The sequence below is a fragment of the Salmo trutta genome, chromosome 27, assembly GCF_901001165.1.
Source record: "Salmo trutta chromosome 27, fSalTru1.1, whole genome shotgun sequence".
NCBI classification, from domain to species: Eukaryota; Metazoa; Chordata; class Actinopteri; order Salmoniformes; family Salmonidae; genus Salmo; species Salmo trutta.
This window is the reverse complement of record NC_042983.1, coordinates 6888841-6900840: the sequence shown is the minus strand read 5'-3', so window position 1 is coordinate 6900840 and position 12000 is coordinate 6888841. Positions and strand designations below refer to the sequence as shown.

General features: G+C 45.5%; 2 protein-coding genes across 3 annotated transcripts in view; one reads left to right on the top strand and one right to left on the bottom strand.

Annotated features, from left to right (window-relative positions):
- The window catches only part of loxhd1b (lipoxygenase homology PLAT domains 1b), a 47592-nt gene extending 39339 nt beyond the window's left edge, over window positions 1-8253 (bottom strand). For both annotated transcript variants that reach the window (XM_029716456.1, XM_029716458.1), the window contains exons 1-4: window positions 7973-8253; window positions 6541-7473; window positions 5767-5881; window positions 5394-5405 (exon numbers count right to left, since the gene is read on the bottom strand). In XM_029716456.1, coding sequence (XP_029572316.1) covers window positions 5394-5405; window positions 5767-5881; window positions 6541-6883 — 470 coding nt within the window. In that variant the 5' untranslated portion in view covers window positions 6884-7473; window positions 7973-8253. The remainder of the gene's footprint in view (window positions 1-5393; window positions 5406-5766; window positions 5882-6540; window positions 7474-7972) is intronic.
- A 64-nt stretch (window positions 8254-8317) lies between these two features.
- LOC115164207 (60S ribosomal protein L37) lies at window positions 8318-10656 on the top strand. Its single transcript, XM_029716462.1, has 4 exons — window positions 8318-8412; window positions 8839-8974; window positions 9287-9371; window positions 10555-10656. Exons 1-4 carry the CDS (start codon window positions 8410-8412, stop codon window positions 10622-10624), a joined length of 294 nt encoding a protein of 97 aa, XP_029572322.1. The 5' UTR covers window positions 8318-8409; the 3' UTR covers window positions 10625-10656.
- The last annotated feature ends 1344 nt before the right edge of the window (window positions 10657-12000 follow it).

Genomic DNA, 12000 nt, shown 5'->3' with positions numbered 1-12000 from the left:
GGCCTGAAGGGGAGGTACTGGTGGCCCACCTTGGCTGAGGATGTCCGGCGTTATGTCTCGCCCTGTTCAGTATGCACTCAGTGTAAGGCTCCTAGGCACCTACCTCGAGGGAAATTACAGCCCCTCCCTGTTCCACAGCGGCCCTGGACTCACCTCTCGGTGGATTTCCTTACGGATCTCCCGCCGTCTCAGGGGAACACGGCGATCCTGGTCGTTGTGGACAGGTTCTCTAAGTCCTGCCGTCTGCTCCCTTTGCCCGGTCTTCCTACGGCCCTGCAGACCGCGGAGGCCCTGTTCACTCACGTCTTCCGGCACTATGGGGTGCCCGAGGACATCGTATCTGATCGGGGTCCCCAGTTTACGTCCAGGGTATGGAAATCGTTTATGGAGAGGCTGGGGGTCTCGGTCAGCCTGACCTCGGGGTTCCACCCCGAGAGTAATGGACAGGTAGAGTGCATCAACCAGGATGTGGGCAGGTTCCTGCGGTCGTATTGCCAGGACCGGCCAGGGGAGTGGGCGCAGTTCGTGCCATGGGCCGAGATGGCCCAGAACTCTCAGCGCCACTCCTCCACTAATCTGTCACCCTTCCAGGTGGTGCTGGGGTATCAGCCGGTCCTGGTGCCATGGCAACAGAGCCAGACAGAGGCTCCTGCGGTGGAGGCATGGGTCAAGCGCTCTCAGGAGACCTGGAACGCGGTCCAGGAATGTTTAAGGAGGGCGAGCGAACGGCACAAGGAGAGCGCTGACCGCCACCGCAGTGACACGTCCGTGTTTAACCCGGGGGATAGAGTCTGGCTCTCGACCCGGAACCTGCTTCTCCGCCTGCCCTGCCGGAAGCTGGGTCCGCGGTTTGTGGGGCCGTTTAAAGTCCTGAGGAGGATAAACGAGGTGTGTTACAGGTTACAACTTCCTTCGTATTACCGTATTAACCCCTCGTTTCATATGTCTCTCCTCAGGCCGGTGGTAGCTGGTCCGCTGCAGGACAGTGAGGTGCTGGAGGCCCCCCCGCCCCCCCTGGACATCGGGGGAAGCCCGGCGTACACAGTCTGAGCCATCCTGGACTCCCGACGTCGGGTAGGGGGCCTGCAGTACCTCGTGGACTGGGAGGGGTACGGTCCGGAGGAGAGGTGCTGGGTTCCGGCGGCGGACGTTCTGGACCCCTCTATGCTGCTGGACTTCCACCGTCGCCGACCGGATCGGCCGGCGCCTCGCCCTCCGGGCGAGGTGTGTTTTCAGTTGGGATTTTGTGCGGGATTGTTTATTGTCCACCTTGTGTGATCGACAGTTTTTTTTGTAGAAGGATTTACCGGGCTGCGCTCCTTGCCTTAGGAATTATATTTTGTGCTGTACGGGCGCAGTTAACAAATACTGGAACTTTGTATAGCGCCCTGTGCTTTTCGGCGTGTGTGAGTAAGGATTATTAAAAGACACTCACCTCCAGCACCTCTGTCTCCTGCACTTGATTCCACCTATCAGCCAGTCCAAGTCCGACGTGACAGCCACCCTTTGCCTTGATGACAGCATTGTACACTCTTGGCATTCTCTCAACCAGATTCATGAGGTAGTCACCTGGAATGTATTTCAATTAACAGGTGTGCCTTCTTAAAAGTCCATTTGTGGAATTGATTTCCTTCTTAATGCATTTGAACCAATCAGTTGTGTTGTGACAAGGTAGGGGGGTATACAGAAGATAGTCCTATCTGGCAAAAGACCAAGTCCATATTATGACAAGAGCAGCTCAAATAAGCAAAGAGAAACGACAGTCCATCATTACTTTAAGACATGAAGTCAATACGGAAAATGTCAAGAACTTTGAACGTTTCTTCAAGTGCAGTCGCAAAAACCATCAAGCTCTATGATGAAACTGGCTCTCATGAGGACCACCACAGGAATTGAAGACCCAGAGTTACCTCTGCTGCAGAGGATAAGTTCATTAGAGTTACCAGCCTAAGAAATTGCAGCCCAAATAAATGCTTCACAGAGTTAAAGTAACAGACACATCTCAACATCAACTGTTCAGAGGAGACTGAAGTGTGAATCAGGCCTTCATGGTCGAATTGCTGACAAGAAACCACTACTAAAGGACGCCAATAAGAAAAAGAGACTTGCTTGGGCCAAGAAACACAAGCAATGGACATTGGACTGGTGGAAATCTGTCGTTTGGTCTGGAATCCAAATTGGAGATTTTTGGTTCAAACCGCAGTGTCTGTGAGACACGCGATATGGGTGAATGGATGATCTCTGCATGTGTAGTTCCCACCGTAAAGCATGGAGGAGGAGGTGTTATGGTGCCATTCTGGTGACACTGTCTGTGATTTATTTGGAATTCAAGGCACACTTAACCAGCATGGCTACCACAGCATTCTGCAGCAATACGCCATCCCATCTGGTTTGGGCTTAGTGGGTCTATCATTTGTTTTTCAACAAGACAATGACCCAACACACCTCCAGGCTCCATTTGACCAAGAAGGAGAGAAATGGAGTGCTGCATCAGATGACCTCCACAATCCCCCGACCTCAACCAAATTGAGATGGTTTGGGATGAGTCTAACCGCAGAGTGAAGGAAAAGCAGCCAACAAGTGATCAGCATATGTCCATCAGGACTGTTGGAAAAGCATTCCAGGTGAAGCTGGTTGAGAGAATGCCAAGAGTGTGCAAAGCTGGGTGACTATTTGAAGAATCTCAAATATAAAATACATTTTGATTTGTTAAAAAATAAATAATTCCTTTATTTAACTAGGCAAGTCAGTTAAGAACAAATTCTTAATTTCAATGACGGCCTAGGAACAGTGGGTTAACTGCCTGTCACTGTAGACCCTGGACTGTACTCTGGGAGCTCCGGACTATAGGCCGACTCTGGGAGCTCCGGACTGTAGGCCGACTCACGCGGTTCCGGGCAGTGGGCCGACTCACTCGGTTCCGGACAGTGGGCCGTCTCTCTTGGTTCCGGATGGTGGGCCATCTCTCTTGGTTCCGGACGGTGGGCCGTCTCTCTTGGTTCCGGACGGTGGGCCGTCTCTCTACGGGGCACTGTCGCCGGAGGCTCTGGACGAGGCACTGCCGCCGGAGGCTCTGGACGAGGCACTGCCGCCGGAGGCTCTGGACGAGGCACTGTCGCCGGAGGCTCTGGACGAGGCACTGTCGCCGGAGGCTCTGGACGAGGCACTGTCGCCGGACACTCTGGACGAGGCACTGTCGCCGGACACTCTGGACGAGGCACTGTTGCCGGACACTCTGGACGAGGCACTGTTGCCGGACACTCTGGACGAGGCACTGTTGCCGGACACTCTGGACGAGGCACTGTTGCCGGACACTCTGGGCGAGGCACTGTTGCCGGAAGTTCTGGACCAGGCACTGTTGCCGGAAGGCCTGGTGCGTGGGGCTGGCTTAGGACGCGCCAGACTAAGGACACGCACCACAGGGCTAGTATGAAGAGCAGGGACAGGACGAGCTGGACTGGGCTGACACACTGGAGCCTGGTGCGTGGTGCTGGTAATGGAGGTACCAGACTGGAGACACGCACCCCAGGGCTAGTGCGAGGAGCAGGAACAGGACGTACTGGACTGGGCTGATGCACTGGAGGCCTGGTGCGTGGGGCTGGTACTGGAGGTATCAGACTGGAGACATGCACCTCAAGGCTAGTGCGAGGAGCGGGAACAGGACGTACTGGACTGGGCTGATGCACTGGAAGCCTGGTGCGTGGGGCTGGTACTGGAGGTATCAGACTGGAGACACGCACCTCAAGGATAGTGCGAGGAGCGGGAACAGGATGTACTGGACTGAGCTGATGCACTGGAAGCCCGGTGCGTGGTGCTGGCTTCGGATGTGCCAGACTGGAGACACGCACCTCACGGCTAATGCGAGGAGTGGGAACAGGATACACTGGACCGTGAAGGCGCACTGGCGGTCTCGAGCGCAGTACTGGCTCCACCCTTACTGGCTGGATGCCCGCTTCCCCCTGGCAAATGCGGGGCGCTGGCACCGCGCACACCGGCCTGTAAATGCTTGGCCTCGACACCGTGCGCATCACTCCAACGCACGGGACCTGACCAGTAATAGGCTGCCTCCAATAAGCACGGGGAGTTGGCTTGCGGCTTAATCCTGGCCCCGCCAAACTACCCGTGTGCCCCCCCCAAAAAAAAATATTGGGGCTGCCTCTCAGGCTTAAATGCCAACCATGTACCCCTGTAACAGTCCCGGTCTTCGTTCCACCTTTGCCGTTCCTCTCTTCCCATGTCCACGATGTCCTCCACTCCCTTTTCACCCTGGCCCAGGATCCTTCCTCCTCCTGGGCCCGCTGCTTGGTCCGTGTTTGGTGGGAGGTTCTGTAACGGTCGTCATAGTGGATGGACCAAGGCGCAGCGGGTTGAGTGCTCATATTAACTTTATTAGAACACTTATAAACAAAACAAGAAAAACGAACGGCCGACAAACAGTCTTGCAGGCAACATACAGCTATGCAAAGAACAACCTCCCACCAATCCCATGACAAACACATTCCTATTTATAGAACCTTCAATCAGAGGCAACAATAGACAGCTGCCCCCAATTGAAGGCCCCAAAACCAATTACCTAAACATAGAAATATAAATTACTAGACAGAACATAGAATACACTAACATAGAACAATGACAAAAACCATGGAATACATAAACCACACACCCCTCTACATACACACACCCCAAACCATATAAAACAAATACCCCCTGCCACGTCCTGACCAAACTATAATAACAAATAACCCCTTTACTGGTCAGGACGTGACAGCTACGCTGCCGCCCTGATTCCATATGTGTTATTTCATAGTTTTGATGCCTTCACTATTATTCTACAATGTAGAAAATAGTTAAAATAAAGAAAAACCCTTGAATGAGTAGGTGTTCTAAAACTTTTGACCAGTAGTGTATTTACCCGCTGAAAATGAAATGCGAATTAGCTGCTAATGTGGCTATCATTAAGAACTACAAATACAATGGTGATCTAGACGAGACTGCCAAATTGAGGCAAAGGTAAGAATCTCTGAATTAACTATCTAATGTTAGCTAAATGTAGTAATGAATAAATTGGCTACATTTCTTTAAATTGACAATTCTTTGAACTGACTTATGCAAGTTTTAAATTGACACAATACCTGTTTAGCAAGGGTTTAAACTAGAGATGACGTGCAGGGATTTGTAGTCTTTCATGATGTCTACTTTGATGCTAATTAGCATTTTCAAATATGAGAATAGAGCCGAATATATTGATAAAAGTCCTTGCCCGAGAAAGATTTTTTTTTCATTCTTATGTACCCCAGATGACAGTTCTGCTCAAAATACTAATTATGTATTTTCAACAATCAAAAATACTGGATAAAATGTGACCCAACAGTAAAAAATTACCACTGAAATACCTCTTTTCCGTGCTGTGAAATTGGAGATAAAAGGATAAAGAACAGGTGTTAAACCTCAAACTAGCACAAACAATCAATATATGTTTTGCAATTTACATTACATTTTACATTTACGTCATTTAGCAGACGCTCTTATCTAGAGCGACTTACAAATTGGTGCATTCACCTTATGATAATGTATGTCAGTGTAATGAGAGGATTGGCTCTAATTAGATTATAGTTCAGATTTCTGTAGAGCTTTTCATGTTGTCTCAGTTAGGCTAACAACATCAATGTCAATTAGATTAAAATACAAACTGATAATCGAATACTTTTATTTATAAAAAAATTCAATTTTATATAATATCTAAGACAGCCCACAAAGGGGACTCACTTGCTAGCCAGGTGCACCTTCGGAGTGATGCCATATTCCCCGAAGAGAGTGATAAACACGTTGGCATCGGTGCCTGCCCCCCTCTCATCTCCAGTGATGGTCACCACCTCATACACTGCAGGGGTGTATGACATGGCAAAGAGAGAGTTAGAGGCACAGACAGACAGACAAAAAACACGGACAGATCGAGAATGAGATATAGTGTGTGTAAGTGTGAGTGAGTGACTAAAACAGTACTGTAGAGTGAAAAAGAAAGAAAGTCTACAACTAGTTGTAAGTATTCTAGGTAGACACCCCAAAAAATGTAATAACAATGTCGGGTCCTTTTCATTAAGTTAAACAAGCTATTGTTATTGATAGGTGTCATGTTACATTTGAGATGCAGACATAGGCCTACCTCATACCTGTGAATACTTTAAGTGTTGTATTACCCAGAAAATTGAGGTCAACAATGAAGCTATTACACCAGGAACCAGCAACGATACAGCCATTGTAATAATCAAATGCAGTCAACCTATAAAGAGGGGAGCTCATGCATTGAGAAATAGTTAAGGACTCAAATATTTTTTGTGTAGTAGACCTATTATATTTTTGGCAATCATGCTTGAAGCTAGCCAGCCAATAATACTATGAGGTCTGAATTTTGTATGTTCTTCCATTTATTGTTTGTGCCCATTAATTACCGTTATGTTTGATGCTGTGACCTGCTTCTGTTCCTGATCTGTGTGTCACATTCTAGTTACACAGTACAATGTACAATATAATGTGTCATACCTTTCTTCTTGTGGTACTCATCCTCATAGTTCTCCATGGTATCTGGCTCATAGTTCCGTAGTTCATTCTCATAGATCTCCACGTAGTTCTCAACCAGCTTCTTTTTTTTGCCTTTCCCCTTTTTGGTGTCCTCATCACTGTCCCCCCCTGAGCCTTTCTTGGCCTTTTTCTTCTTCTTTTTGCCGTCCCCTTCTTCATCTCCCTGTTCGCGAGGTTGTTCGCCCTCTTTCTTGTCCTTTTTGGATTTTTTGTCGTCGTCTTTAGATTTTTTGTCCTTTGAACCCATGACGTTCTCCTGGTTGTCTTTCTTCTTCTTGGTTCCCTTACTGGTGGCCTCAATCATACCAGGGAGCCTCTCTGCTCTCTTTTTCTTGTTATTGATGGTATCACTGTGATCTTCATCATCTGTACTCTTAGACTCACTGCTTCTCACCTCATACTCCTCCTCGCTGTCCTTCTTAGCCTTCTTCTTATTTTTCTTTACTTTTCCTTTGTTCTCCCCCTTTTTCTTGCTGCTTTTTACATCAGGCTCAGAGGTGTCAGAGTGGTACCCTTCTTCTGGAGCTTTTGATTTCTTTCTCTTCCCCCTGCCAGCTCCAGCATCCTCTGTGCCAGTGACCCTATTACGCTTTGTCTTGGGCTCTGGCTCCTGATCCTCTGAGCTCTCGTCATCCACCTCTTCGGTTCCACCACTGCCCTTGGCATTGTTTTTTTTTTCTTTTTCGGGGACATCTTTAATTTATTTACTACCTTGTAACTGTAACTGATTCCAGTGTGTACCGGTGAAACACGATTAAACTGACCTGTAGTGCCACCGTAGTGACCAGCCGGTGCGAGCAGGATGGGGCCAGAACCGTACAGACTCTTGGGTAAAGCAGACGGCAGGGTGGCTTGAGGTGGCTGGGGCAGCCCTCTCCTGCTGTAGTTCCCCACCTGAAACAGTAACAGCCACTGAGCACATAAAAAATGACTACCACTGCTGGGTTGTCACCTGATCAGTCGAGAAAGCCCCTGTAAAAATCGAGAACACGACAGAAAATTCTAACCTACATTAGAAGCTGACGAGGGTTCTACAACTCAAAAAAGGAGATATGTGGTTCAAACAATAAAAATTCAGACAACCTGCCACTGTTTTGGTAAACCGCTGAGGGATGGAGCTGGAGAAATGTAACCACTCAAATTCATTGACAGAGTTTTGCATGCAAGTTCTTTACATACATGATATACAAATTGTAGTTTTAATGTTTTGAGGCAATAAAGTATTTACAATTACTTTGTTTACAAACAATGGAATTAAACATGTTTATATTTTGTGCTGTGATGGGATACGACAGCAGAACTAAAGGCATTTACGTTATATTCTTTCAGTCAATGGATATCATTTATGATGACTCCCTGGTGACTATATAGGATAACATTTTTTTTCAAGTACCTCCTAAATCGATCCATCAACTTCATGTAGTCATGATGAAAGTCCAGAGAAATATGCACAAAGAGAAATAAGTAATAAGCACGTGAGCAAGGGAGATGAAAATTATAATGTCGGATTTTCTGGACTCAAAATTGGCAGTAGCCTCAACAGACCGCTAGTACTCGCTGTTGATCCTGTCTCTCGAGGCAAAATTGGCATCTGGCATGATGGGATAACATTATCTCAAAATAAAAATTATAATTATAATACAATACATGTTGTATTACAGTATTTTGTATTTAAATTTAAACGACCAACATCAATTTGTTACGTTCCGTGCTAGTGAAAGGAACACATTATTGGCAGCTCTTGTATTGCTACAGCATACCGGAACGGACTGAATTTAGTGCAACACAAAACCTTTTTCCGGTCTCTGTTGTGTGAACTTCGGCAAGAAGATGGTAAGAGTGGACCAAGATTACACTGAAAATCTCAAATCATCTGCTTTAATGCATTTTCTCCCTTATCATCTGCATTATTGTTGTGGAGATGAAAGCAATGAAGTGTCACAGACCCCAGTATTTCACGGGTTCAGTTTCATAATCAGTTATCAACCCGATGAATGAACTGTAACGTTAACTAGTTTCCCAATCATTCTCAAAATGAAAGCAAACCATTATTTTTGGCCCCCATAAAATAAACAATTTTAAAGACGGCATTAATTAGTATGTCCTTATTTTCATTGTGTAAAAAAAGCGAAAGCCGTGCCTAGGTTCCACTGGTTTTCACTAGCATGTGACATTATGCAGTTGTATGTAATGTTGTGTTTGGAATGAACTATACTGTCCAATTGTTATTGCTTATCATACATGTTTTATGTTTCCCAGACGAAGGGAACGTCGTCATTTGGTAAACGTCGCAACAAGACGCACGCCCTGTGTCGTCGGTGCGGCTCCAAGGCATACCACCTCCAGAAGTCATCCTGCGGAAAGTGTGGATACCCCGAAAAGCGCAAGAGAAAGTGTGAGTGGCTCATGCTGTTCTTGAATGTCTGGCAGGTGGTTAGCTAGTTGTTATTGATCAATCAGCGCATCCATCGGTGTGACCATTGGGGACTCATCAGAGTCTACATGGATGGATGTATGCTGCAGGTCATGTCAGGAGTTTTCGGTGATGCATAACGTTATGTCAAAAAGAAAAGACAGCTGAAATTAAAGATGTCCGCACACGCAGCAGTGACATTTTGCGCGTACAAATTTGTTTTTGGAAGGGTTTAGTCAAGCTGCAGTTTTGCACATCATTGATTCTAACACTCTCATCATTTTACCCGTGCAGATAACTGGAGTGCCAAGGCCAAGCGACGCAACACTACCGGAACTGGCCGTATCAGACACCTGAGGGTCGTCTACCGCAGATTCAGGTGAGTCCAACATCCTTCTTGCAATGAATTTCAAGGGTGGTTTGCGTTTGTACATCAGATGCAGACAGAAGGTAATGTTTCCCACGGAATTCAAAGAAGAGCTGTTCTTCAGGCATGATTATGTACCTCAATTTCTCCATTGTTTGCATGCATTTTTGTCTGTTGAATGTGAGACTGGATTAAACGTTTTGGCTGTGTAGAGAAACACCTGATTTGCCCCCCTTTTCTGACCTGCAGAGTCACTTGAGACGTGTATGTCCTTACAGTAGGCCCTATGTAATGTAACAGGTGTGATTTCACTAGCTAGGTTTGCCTTGATGGATTTGGTTGTGGTCTACACAGATACATTTCAGTGCTGGGTTGAACCCTCAGTTTTGTTGATGTTGAGATAATATTAAGGGTTATTTGATATACCATGAGGTAGGTGGTGTTAGTTTTATTTGTTTTTATTTGTTTAGTTAGTGACTATTAGTTAAACTACTCGTCGAATGTGTTTTTCTGCAATACAATTGTGACTAGGCTGGCATGATTTGACAAGGCCATGGCAGTGAGAGACTTGAATGCTTGTTGACATCACATGATCACTGGAGACTTTTGATATCGCCAAGTTGGAAGGCTTATTTCACTGTTCTTTCTTGAATGTTACCTGGCACGAACAGATATTGTTGCTATGTAAGTTGCTAGCGAAAGACCAGTCTCGTATCACATACTCAGCTCTAAGATGTGATGTTAGATTCATTTCTAGTAGACTTATAGACAACACTGAAACGGGCTATTTATACCCAGTTAAGGGCAGAAAAGCTAAAAGAAACCAGAAAGATAAAGACAAGTGGGAGGCCATGTAACAATGGAGAGCCGACGTACCACACATCACATTGGTCGTAGTGTTAACCCATCCAGAAGTTATTTTGATCCGGATGACGCTGGAGTTGGACACTGCTTTATAACACATCCAGAAGATTTTTAAGATGCAGAGTAGGCTTATATCAATTGAAAAGAAAGGAAAATACCCCAATTACTCTTCTGCCGTGCCACCTTCTAAGCAGGTGGTACATGTTGGGGGATGGATGGGGTTACGTTCCTCACAATGTAAAGCATTTGAGACCTACTGATATAAATGTAGTTTACAATTCATTGTCCTCCTTCCTCATTAACACATTTCATTTTGTCTTGTCTTTTCCAGGAATGGATTCCGTGAGGGAACTGTCCCTAAGCCTAAGAGGGCAGCAGTGGCTGCCTCTAGCTCTTCCTAGGCTGAGTTTGAAATAAATTCATCATAAAACAACCTGATTGCCTCTCGTCCTCTTCGTTGGTCAGTTTTAGGTTATACAATGAAAATCAAAATGTTGAACGGTTAACTCTGACAAGAACCCTAGCAGCAACCATTAAGTGTTGGGATCAATGGAAGCTGCTGAGGGGAGAACGGCTCATAATAATGGCCGGAACAAAGCAAATGGAATGGTATCAAAACACCTGGAAACCATGTGTTTGATGTATTTGAAACCGTTCCACTGATTCTGCTCCATCCATTACCACGAATCCGTTCTCCCCAATTAATGTGCCAACCCAATTAATGTGCCACCCCAATTAACGTGCCACCAACCTCCTGTGGTTGGGATTCAGTTTTATCACTAAAACTTGTTTGAAGGAAGGTTTTTCCTGCAACCAGTAGAGGGACACATTTCTTCATGGTTGTTTCTTGAGGATCTGAAAAATTATCTGAAATAATAGGGCTCTATTTTGCTGTGCGTCTAGGAATATTAATTCAGGACCACCAGTGTGCCGAGAAAAATGTCTAATTCTAGCTTTAATATCTAAAATATTCTTCATTATGCTCTTAAATTTCTTCATGTGCGCCTACATTTTTCAATTTAGGTGCACCTTGTAAAAAATGGTCAGCGTAGAGCCCTGAATAATTCACTTGTTTATTCTTCAAAGTGCATAAGGCAGAAAAGGTTTAAGATTCTTTAGTCACAGTATTGTGATTTGACAAGAGGCATGAGGGAGGGGGAAAAAGCTTGTTTGAATAGATATTTAGCAGTTCTAAAAATAAATATATTTCCCACAACTCAAACTACTGGATAAAATGTGAAAATGACATGGGACTAACTGTTATAGTAACCAGTAATTGACTTCAATACAGTAACTACAAATCACTGATATGTTTGAATATACATTGAAAGGGTTTCCTTAGGGCTGGTATACAGACAGTGATACTTGTGGTTAACCAAACATCATTACACTGTGCTTACTTTCAAAGAGCCCAATCCCACAGATCCTCTATAGCTGTCAGGTGACACTGCCAGTTTGCCAGACCAGATGTCCATGAGGTTTTCCTGCACGGCCACTAGGAGAGCATCTCAAAGCCACAATGTGTATGGCCTCTTCCATTCACTGAACATAATAACATTTAGAGAAGTCCATGTAATAGGAAATGTATCTAGCTTTGGTTTTATAATAGATTAAGCCAAACTCAGTGGTTCTTCTCATATCTACATGTCAACAGTGTTTTAGTGTAAAGGTATGTGGTAGAGTTGTTACATGTGCATGACACCGTTTTGGAGATGTTTGACATAACATGTAGAATTGGAATATAAGTAGCTGGCACACACCATAGATGGGTGGGAGT

Excerpts from the sequence above, each read along its gene's own strand:
- LOC115164207 (XM_029716462.1), top strand. Across the intron at positions 8,975-9,286 it reads CGAAAAGCGCAAGAGAAAGT|ATAACTGGAGTGCCAAGGCC; the intron begins GTGAGTGGCTCA and ends TTACCCGTGCAG. Across the intron at positions 9,372-10,554 it reads GTCGTCTACCGCAGATTCAG|GAATGGATTCCGTGAGGGAA; the intron begins GTGAGTCCAACA and ends TGTCTTTTCCAG.